Source organism: Bacillus rossius, chromosome 15 (assembly GCF_032445375.1).
Source record: "Bacillus rossius redtenbacheri isolate Brsri chromosome 15, Brsri_v3, whole genome shotgun sequence".
In the NCBI taxonomy this organism is placed as follows: Eukaryota; Metazoa; Arthropoda; class Insecta; order Phasmatodea; family Bacillidae; genus Bacillus; species Bacillus rossius.
This window is the reverse complement of record NC_086342.1, coordinates 7,061,930-7,073,176: the sequence shown is the minus strand read 5'-3', so window position 1 is coordinate 7,073,176 and position 11,247 is coordinate 7,061,930. Positions and strand designations below refer to the sequence as shown.

The 11,247-nt window shown below is 36.7% G+C and overlaps 1 protein-coding gene across 1 annotated transcript; it reads left to right on the top strand.

The window, feature by feature from the left end:
* The first annotated feature begins 465 nt into the window (after window positions 1–465).
* On the top strand, window positions 466–10,655 carry LOC134539227 (flap endonuclease 1). The gene is made up of 8 exons (XM_063381020.1): window positions 466–902; window positions 1,271–1,373; window positions 3,525–3,691; window positions 4,787–4,896; window positions 6,586–6,789; window positions 8,441–8,659; window positions 10,147–10,332; window positions 10,475–10,655. The coding sequence occupies exons 1-8, from the start codon at window positions 821–823 to the stop codon at window positions 10,538–10,540; spliced, it is 1,137 nt and encodes a 378-aa protein (XP_063237090.1). The 5' UTR covers window positions 466–820; the 3' UTR covers window positions 10,541–10,655.
* Window positions 10,656–11,247: the final 592 nt, after the last annotated feature.

Here is an 11,247-nt window from a genome sequence, read left to right as displayed (position 1 = left end):
CTATCGTTCGTAAACCGACTTTACAGACAACGAATTTCGATAAGCCATTCTGTGGTATTTTTATATTAACTTTATTATACTTAAAATCAATAATTTTGTATTAAGTGAAGCATGTGTAAAAATTTGTAAATTGAAATAGACTGTAATATCGATAATTTTGATTTTTCCAGTCAATATTCTATCGATACCGATATAATGTAAGCAATACATCGAAATATTTATGTATCGATGTGTATAAAGTTTTGCAATCCCTTAGTTCGATACAACAATTATATTAAATCAGATATATCGAAAGGCATGGACCATTCCATTGTTTTCTGATTAGTTAGGAGATCTTTATAATATATCTAAAAACATAAAACTTGTTAAAAAAAAACTAAGCTGTGAAATAAGCACAATATATATTTTTTATTACACTGAATATCTATAAAAAATATTCCATTTTTTAAATGTAACTAAATGTAGTTACATTTATATAGTTTCTACCAACAGTATAATTTTAGATGAACTCCTTGAAAACAAAATTCATTTTAATTGCCAAGTACTTCAAAATAAAATTATTTGTAGCAGCTCGTTACTAATTACTTCATGCATTATAATGATTTATGTTTTATTCTTAAATGAAACCTAATTTATGAAAATCCAACGATAGAATATTGTAGGTCAGAAAATTGTTGAAACCACGATGGTGTCATGTGTTCCTATATGAGCACTTTAACAACAATATAAAACTTCACAGACCTTTGCTCTTTGCTTACGTTCCCGCGCTTTTAATTTGTTGACATTTTGTAAGAAATAAGACTTTGAATTGTCTATAAATATGGGTATTTTGGGCTTGGCGAAAATTATTGCTGATATCGCTCCGTTTGCTGTCAAAGAAAATGAAATCAAAAATTATTTTGGTAAGTTTTACGAACCCTTAATCAGAGCCATCACTTGCGATTATGTTTGAAAGTGTTTTTATTTAATTTATTAATACTTTTTAAGGGTCTAGTCATTTGCTTTTTCAAATATTGCTAAGTATAATTTCAGATAATGTATTAGATACTCTCTGAATACTGTATTCGATTTTAACGTAGCTGTAAAAACCTTACTAACCTTACTTAGGAATTGTGGATTGGCATTGGTGCATGAATGAAAGTTTTATGTCTGTGGTAAGATTAATTTTGATTTGATTAAAAATTATTTGGAATTAAGTCTTGATCAGGTATCCCTCAAGTAATCACTGAAATCAGTGCAAACGTTTGTAGTTGTATTTTTTTTTTTGCAGGCAGGAAGGTAGCCATCGATGCCTCGATGAGCCTCTATCAGTTCCTCATCGCTGTGCGGAGCGAAGGGGCTCAGCTGACGTCCGTGGACGGGGAGACCACGAGGTGTGTCCGTGCCTCAGGGTGCCGAACTTGATGCGCGGGCTTGGATTGGTAGTGACTTGCTCGGAGCACTGGATAGCATGTGATAGTCTCAGAGTTTAGTTTACTATCTTCATGGAAACCTGGTTTCAATGTTTTTATAATGAGGGAGGAATGGTTACTGTGTAGCCGCCAGATTCTCCAATTACATATTGTTGTATGAATGGTCTGAATAATATCAGTCCGCTTTATAACTGTACTCTTGGCTTTTTTTAAATTAAATTAATTTAAATACATTAATAACACAGTTTCCTTTTCAACTATTTGTTAGCAAAGAAAGTAGCACAGTTTTTCCTCCAGTAAATTTTCTTATAAGGAAGTTGAGATGTTTGCTGATTTGGAAGACAATATTTTTATTTCACTGCTTAGAGCACAGACTGGGCATCTTATGTGGTTCATAGCCTTTTACGGTCCTGGTGTTTCTGTTGCCTGAAGCTGTTATGATAATGTTGATGGAGCTAGGGTGGACACACAGCAAAGGAGGAGGAAAGTATAAAGGCTTGTGAAACTGTTTAAGGTATTTAAAGGGGGTAGGGGGGGAGGAGGGAGCTGGAGAAAGCTGGGTGGTAGGTGGAGCAGAGGCATCATGAGCAGAAGATCCAGAGGGAGTGGAGACGAACGTAAAGAGGGAAGCAAGTATTCCAGGTGAGGATGGGGCGGTAGTGGAACGGACCCAAGTGCAAGCATACAAGCATGCAAAAAAAATAGTCACATTATATAGAATTTTCCTTAAAATGCATGTAATACAAGTTTGAGCTGGGTAAAACTATAAAAATCTATCTATGTATAAAATAGGATGTTGGTATGTATGTATGTATGTATGTATGTATGTATGTATGACATTGATAAACGCTGACACAGTTTGACCAATCGCCAGGAAGGTTGGCACATCCAATTGTTTTTCCATGAAGAAGGTTTTTATGCTATCCCTTTTATTTGTAACTCGCTGCTAGGTGACGCTGCAGCGCATCAACTTCTAAACCGTTCAACAAATCGCCATGGGTAAACAGAAAATCAGAGATCATAGACATACAAATAGCAATTGTGTGTCATTTCTCTATGTCCTCTATGTCCACTGCACTGTCATGCAGTGCTATCCATTTTGCTTTAACTCGCTGACAGCATATCACCCTGTGCAACCCCGGGTACTGCAGCTAAGTGATACATTTTTTTTTTTTTTCAAAAATACAATTTTTCCTACAGTTTGATTTTAGTTTTAATACTACTACATATATATGTAAACATAAGTTTTTGAAACCACGAATCCCAACCAGATAAACCGGATTATGGGTGAGCTTGCTTAGAGGGACCGGATTAGTGGGGCTATGCTGTATTTATAAAGAGTTTTGTCATGAAATAGAGGCAAAATGTAATATCATCCTAATATTCGTTGAAGGTACTCTGATATTCATTACCAGGCTCCAGTCTGTATAAATATTCCACAGGGACAACCAGTGGTGTCATACTACTAATGTCCGAAACACCGACTTCAATTGGCTATAGTCGGAATCTGGGGCTTGATGAATAAGGACAAAATTACAGGATGAATTGTGATAAAACAGAAATAACACCGAAAGCACGTCAAAATACAGCAGAACACCATAACACCATATAGCACTGAAATGCAAGTTATATCGTGGAATTAAGTAGCATTTAACCAAAACTTAATTCATATCAAAAAAGGAATCTTCTAGTGTTTGAAATTCAAGGAATGTCGTTATTTCTGAAGAAAAAAAAAATTGTACCAAAGTGCGTAGATCAGAGGGAAAAAAAATTTAGTTTTTTTTTTATTGTGCATCTCTTATTGAATTTATTTTAAATAAATAAATTCTCTCTAAATTATTTTTATTGTTCTGAATGTATCTGTTTGAGACCAATATATTAAAAATTATTTTACCACAAAACGCAGCATATCAATTTTACAATACCTAACACCAAAATCCTCTGTTTTAAAAATGAGATTGGACTAAAACTAAAGCCATATAATCTTGTCTCTACTGATGAGGCATTAACTGTTTTAACAAAGATGCATTGCAGGCTAGTATTAAAATCGTAAGTGGCAAACACTGATCGCCCTGTAAATTGGAACTGCCGCTGGTAACTGTGTCGTTGCAGCCACCTGATGGGAACCTTCTACCGGACGATCCGCCTGATCGAGAACGGCATCAAGCCGGTGTACGTGTTCGACGGCAAGCCGCCGCAGCTCAAGTCGGCGGAGCTGACCAAGAGGGCAGAGCGCCGGGAGGAGGCCCAGAAAGCCCTGGAGAAAGCTGAGGAAGCAGGTGCATCATCGCACATTTTTTTTTTAATGTGATTTTGTAGGTCTTGCTAAGAGGTAAATATGTACCCAAAAACTACAAACTTATTTAGTATGCAATAGTAAAAGTCTAAAAATTTAACTGTTACTAATTGCTTTTGTTTTTTATTCATCCTCCTTTCATTTCTAAGGATGTAGAAATAGCATAAATAGCTCACCTAGCTTTATGAAAATACTGAAATATTTTTGTAGGTAATGGTTCCTTATCTGTAATAGGAAAGAAAAAAACTGCCTGGAGAAGTGGTATTGGTCACATCAGTCAGGAAGCAATTATTGTGTAAAATATTTCCAAGCACCATACATTTAAGTAAAGCTACACAAAAACAAAGTATTGTAAAATATGAGCAAGAGGTAGTATTTTTAACCCGCATCTTTGCTCTTGGCAACTTCAGGACAGTTCTGATATGCACCATTGCAGACGTTTTTTTTAGTTATTCCAATACTTTTTTAACTAAAGAAAATCACAACATAAACCTGGTGATTATCTTGAAATCCCACCAAGACTGTAACCTTCCTCGTGTTTCAAATTTCATCGAGATCGGAGCTAAACTGTAGAATTGTATAAAAAAACAAACAAACGGAAACAAGGTAGATTTTACTTTTTTAGGAATTCTTTAGAATCTTTATTATTTTTAATCTTTTAATTTTTATGGTATAGTAGAGTTCTACTTGCGTGGCATCTAATGCAAGGGTCACTATAAACTTACCCCCATTTAATATGAATGAACTTGAAATGAGAGCTCACCTTTATTGGTTGTACTTGGTTGTGAGAAAATGTGGGCTTATTGTTATATCTCTGGCTCTCATTACCATAGCGAGATAAAATATATACCAGTTTTTAAGTCTAATCATAATAGTTTTAAGTACATAAAGTTTCATCAAAATCGGTCAAGTAGTTTTTGCGTGATGCTTTAACAAAGAGACAGTTACAGTTTTATAATAGTATTGATAATGATTGAACTAATGAGCGCTGTGTCATTACCCAACCGCCTCCTTGTCCTCTTTCGATTTTTAATTTTGTAGACGAGTGTTAAGAACTCCGTGGTTTGTGCATTCACAGGTGATGCGGAGCAGGTTGAAAAGTTCAACCGCCGACTCGTCAAAGTCACCAAGCAACACGCGGATGAGTGCAAGGAGCTGCTCAAACTGATGGGTGTTCCTTTCATTGAGGTGACATTAGCTACCACGAATTATTCAGTAATGCCACCTAGGCATTTCCTGCAGATGATAACATTAATGTAACTTTTCTCTTCACTCGTAAACGTAATATCTTAAACTTCCAACATGTACAAGCAATCATGATGCAATGTTGAAGTAAATAATTTAAAGCAGGCTAGTCAACCGTGTTGCTCATTAACATTTTAGTTGTATTTTTTTTTTAGTCTTTCATATACTAAAGCTAATTTCTTGGCATATTTTCAATACTTTTACGTAAATTTTTTCTCTTAAAATTCAGTTTAAAATTAGACTTACATGTGTATAGTCATTAAATTAAATGCGTAAGATTTATTGTGTGTGCATAACATGCTGCTGCCTGTGTGTACAATGCATGGTTTTTACATTTGTGTTGATGTTTCATTTGCAGTGACCCAGATAGATTAGTTTATTAAATTTATTGTGAATGTGAATCACAATAAAGTTCTACATCAGCTCACTAACAGCGCTGCAGACAGCGTTGCTGCCATTGTTATGTTTGGCAAGTAACTTTATATCTGAAGAATGATAACCAAAATTTGTGATTCGAAGGTGCGTCAGCATTAATGCTAGTACTGTACAATTATGAGTTATTATTAGTGTTATGCGTTTTCAGATTTACGTAAACCTAATGTAAAGAGGCTTTAGTTAAATGTGTGTAATGTGATATTGATAACTCCGCAACCACAAGGCCTTGTCACCATAGAGGACATATTGCTAGAGGACACCATTGAAGTGCGAGTGGAACTAACATGGCACCATATATCAATATATCAATATATCAATGTTGTAGTATTCTCTTCCTGATTATAATTTCCGTAATGTTCCAAGTGTTACATGTGTTTTTTTTTTTTACATGTTCTTTCTAATCAGAGGCGCAACAACAGGGGGGGGGGGGGGGGGAGAGGATATTTTGCCCCCCCCCCCCCCCCCCCTTCTGAAACCTTGAAGTGGGGATAAAAGGGGGCAAAGAAAGTGCTGTGTAATCAATTTTTAGATAGTAAAACTGCTTAAATAGCACCATTTTCCACCTTGAAATACAAATTTTCCCGGGGGAGGACCCCTGGACCCACCGCTTCAATAGGGGGGGATCGATGATTCTTTATATAAAGGTATATTCCCCCCCTCCCTTTTGGAAATTTAATTGGTGCGCCACTGTTTCTAATGACTTTATTGACTCATCTTACCCTAACAGCTGTAACAAAATCTCTCTTAAAAAAATTTAATTATCAATTTTACCTGGCGCTTCCACCAATCAAAGTTAACGGGCTACCGCTGTTTAAAAAGGGTTGTCGTGAAAGGCTGTCGTGAAAGTGCGACAGAGCGTGTGTGGAACCTAATGTGGCACCATATATCAATGTAGTAGTTACACTGCTCTCTTCCTGATTATAATTTCCGTAATGTTCCAAGCATTGCATGTAGGTTTTTTTTTTTTTACACTTTTCTTTCTAATGACTATTGACTCATCTTACCCTAACAGCTGTAATGAAATCTCTCTTCAAAAATTTAACTACCTATTAATTTTACCTGGCACTTCCACCAAACAAAGTTAACAGGCTGCTACTGCTATTTAAAAAGGGATTCATGTTCAGGCTGTCGTGAAAGTGCGACAGTGCGTACGCTCGGTGACGCATTCATGGGGGCCACCCCTGGGGACGGTTCCAGGCGCCGTGCGAGGCGGAGGCGCAGTGCGCGGCGCTGGTCAAGGCGGGGAAGGTGTACGCCACGGCCACGGAGGACATGGACGCCCTCACGTTCGGCTCCAGCATCCTCCTGCGACACATGACCTTCAGCGAGGCGCGCAAGATGCCCATCCAGGAGTACCACCTAGACAGAGTCCTGGAGGGCCTGGGGCTGAACCAGCGGGAGGTGGGTCGCCGTCTCTCCGGTCGGGTGTCGCGGGACCGTTGCTGTTTCCCGGGCCTCATCCTCACACTCGAGTCTTTTCAAGCTTTTCAACAGGCCATTGCTTGATAAAAAAAAAACTGTGCACAGCTAGGTAATATCGTCTGCTTACTTCTAAAACCTCGTGACTCCATTTCAGTCAATTTTACAGGAGAACTTATGAGCTTTCGGAGCACGGTTTCGACTGACAAAAGATACGAGGTTTCATAATTTGTGAATAGAAAAGAGACTTAAGTAGAGTTGACTTACGAGGTTTCATCAGCATATGCACTATGAAAAAAAAAAAAAAAAATACGCCAAACACATCCGGAATACAAAACTGGGAAAATCTGGACTTACGAAGTTTTAGAAGTAAGCCGATGATATGTTACTGTGAAATCTCATTACAACATACGTAAAAAAAACACTCAGTTTTGGTACATAATAAATTAAGCATTTTCTATTACAATGTTACTTTATGGAAAACATCTTGTAGGGATCTGAAAAATGTATAATTTAAATGAGGTATTGTACTGTGGGTTTGACCTTAAATATTTCAACATGTGTTATCGTTAGTTTCGTTTCCTGGAAATCGGTCACAAATATTTAGCTAAGGAAGGAAAAGGGGCACAGTTAATTATTCTCAATTTTTATAATTTTTATGATTTGGAACTTGAGTAGTGGCAGATGGGTCAGTTCTTTGATTCGTTTATAGTAATGATTCTCCTATAATAAGGAACAAAATAAAATAATAAATTATAATTTGAAAACAATTCTTTTGGTCCAACATGAAGCATAACTATCATACAGCTAACTTTTGTATAAAGTATTTATTAGGGGTATGCAAAGATTTTTTTTTTTCAATTCAAATCAAATTCAAAGATGAAGATCTAAGTCTTTGTCAAAATCAAAGTCGAACATCACTTAAATATTTGGCTATTTTAAGAAAAATCCATAGATACATTTTTGAATGTTGAGTTGGTGTTAAATTTGCACATTCTTCATACCACACACAATGAAGGCAACATGTAGCAGCTATCAGATTGCCACTGCTTGTAAATAAAACAAAAATTGCATAACCAAAAACAACTTACGTAAAAGCAAGATTAACAGTTGAAGTACTTTTGAAATGAAATTTTTATTGCATATGACAGCATCTTTTCAAATATCTTGAAAACAAGCTGTTGTGCAACTTCTACTATGTCAAGAATTTTCTTTTCTCTGTTAAATTTATAAGTATACAACTTCCAATTAACATAAATAGTCTCAAAATTTGTTATAAATAATTTTAATCTCTCTTTCTGCTATACATACAGCGTTAAACGAGCTAAACAATTTAACATTTACTTGCACTTAATAGAATCTTCCTCTGCTGTATGATCATATAGATAATGCAACTGCTTTCGAATTTTTAACACAAATTTTTCACAGTTCATTGAAAAGGGTACTCTGTTCATTTTGAATTTGAGATTTTGACTTGTAAAATTGGGATCCAACCTATCACTAGTATTTGACAGTTGTGTGTTATCAGTGCATGAATAAAAGAGCTGATCTTTAAATAGTCTCAGGCTGCTCTGAACAAACTACGAAATGAATTGAGGGTCTCAAGGGTCGAGAGTGGTGCGCGTGCGTGCAGTTCATCGACCTGTGCATCATGATGGGGTGCGACTACTGCGACAACATCCGGGGGATCGGCCCCAAGCGCGCCATGGACCTCATAAAGCAGCACCGAAGCCTGGACGCGATCCTCGAGAGCCTGGACACCAGGAAGTACCCCCCGCCGGAGAACTGGATCTACAAGGAGGCCCGCCAGCTGTTCCTGGAGCCGGAGGTCGCGGACCCAGAGTCCGTCGAGGTGAACCCCCGAGGGCCCAGTCGGCTGTATCCCCAGAGAATACTGCTGTTAGGGATGGCAACGGTGTATCGATAGATCGGAAATATCCATACGGCAGGTTCAAAATACTTATAATTAGGTATCAATATTTTAGTGCCGATTTTTTTGGTATCAATATTTTGTTCCCATAAATCAAAATTTTATCAAAATAACATTTTTCAAGTAAAAAAAAAAATATTAAAATTACATATCTGTAAATAAATTGTAAGAGAATAAAAGCTTAGATAACTGAAAAATAAATATACTTCAGAGTTTGACAAAAAAAAAAATAGGAATATATCTATGCGGGCTTCAGTCGATTATAATTCAGTTACCTATAGAAAGTTTTGCTCTTACCAGCAAAATCCAATACAACTAAGTAATTTTTCAATTTTTTTATTATTTATTATATTCTCTTTTCTACTTTTGTTTTGCTTCTTTTTGACTCAACATCTTCAAAATTCTATAACAATAACAATTCATAAATATTACTTAAAAAAGTTTAAAATACATCATAGGAAGCAAAGTGTTTATTTAGATTGTAATTAAAAATTAAAATATGGGTGGGTAGTCAGGGTGACTACCACTATGTTTTTTCGTGAATTTGATTAAGGTACATAGTAGGATATGATTTCAGGGTTGTCCACGTATGGACATTAATTGTATATTCAATGCGTTATCGTTGGGTTGGTTTGATGTAGACGGCTGCAGCACTCCGAGTGACGTATTTTGTTGTGTGCACTCACTTTGGACCACCTGGAATGAGTCGGTTGCATGGTTTTGGGCTTCATTCTTTCCTAATTGATAGAGTTGACATCTCTCTGCGTCGGAAAGTATAGGTGGCTGGTTAGGAATTGGTGTCACTTGATGCTTCTTTGATTTTTTTACTTTTTGTGTGCAGGTATTATTCCTTGCTACTTGCGAAAGAAATATTGTGCAGAAAATTTTGAATTTTTTTTTTTTTTACAAAACTTAGTTTACACTCTTAACATAAAGAATTAAAGTTGTCTTGGAGCAAATCGACCAAGTATTTTCATTGCTAACTCGCTTGCGATTGAATGCGAGCCGCGCCTACTATGCGTTTTAGCGTTCCTTGCCGCACGGTTGCGTCATTGCGGGGGATGAGTGGCGGGGAGCGTCGGCGCCAGCAGTTCCCGTTGCCATCAGTGGGGATTTACGATGGTATAGTTATAAATAGCCTCAAGTGTGTAGTTCGGCCATAGTGGACGTTTCAAAGTATCCTATTTCCGTGTCACCAAGACTCTTGTCATGAACCCCCCCCCCCCCCCCCCCCCCACACACACTCCCGTACAAAACATAAGACGTTCATCGTAATTCACTTCAAAATTAATGTACGTGTTTAGGTAATTTAATGTTGATTGCTATAAGGGATGATATCCAGTTTTATCTTGACTTGCTACTTTCATTAAACACATGAACAGTGTCGTGCGGTCTGTACTGTTGAACAGCTGAAGTGGGTCGATCCGGACGAAGAAGGCCTGGTGAAGTACCTGTGCGGGGACAAAGCCTTCAACGAGGACCGGGTGCGCAACGGGGCCAAGAAACTGGCCAAGGCCAGGACCGGCACCACGCAAGGTCGGCTGGACTCCTTCTTCAAAGTGCTGCCAACCAACAACGCAGCCAACAAGCGCAAGGTAATGTTCTGTCGCTATGCAGTACTTCCTGTGATATAATTCTGTTCAAGTATATTTTTGTCTAGCACTGTTTGTAAAAAGAAAACACTTAATAGTTTTAAATTGAGGGTTTTTCTTCACTTTTTTTTTTGTCTCTCCCCAGGTGGAAGAGAAGAAAGGCACCAACAAGAAAGCTAAGACTGGCGGAAAATTCAAAAAGCCCAAGTGAAGTGTGGTGAGACATTTGTTTCAATTTTTATTTTTAACATGTACAGTTTCTTTCTTTACAAAAAATAATTCAGTGTGAAATACATTTTTTTAAATAAATAATTTAAAAAAGATAATTTGATTATTTATGATTCCAAGGACAATAGTTGTTTTGAAATGAAAAATTATTTTCATTCCTCCCTCCATTTCTCTGTGATTAATATATATATATTTTTTTTTGGTTAGTATAGTTGATTGTGTAGAGTACCAAAGACAACTTGGTTCCTAATTGGACAATCACAACAAATCTAAATTACAGATTAAACGTTCAGCAAGATCAAGAGTTGACTAATGTAACATATCATCGCTTAAGAAACAGCACTGCCTAAGTGACTTTGTTTTTAAATTTTTTTTCTCCGTGGAAACGTAAGCATTTAGCATCATCTCACGAAATGAATTTGCCGTAAATCCAATAGAATGCGCTGCTGTGGTCTTTTTTGTAACACCGGCTATCGGTCAGCTCCAGCATTGCGCATAAAGTTAATAAGCTATCCTGAAAATTTTACTTTTTGTCACATAGGCGGCGATGACATGTTCATTCCTACCATTTTTCAATTATTACTAGCATAGCACAATAAATTAACTATAGTTCTAAAGAGAACTGGTTTGGATGTACAATGATAATGAGTTCCTGTAATATGTTAATTATATTATAATTTAACTTTAAAA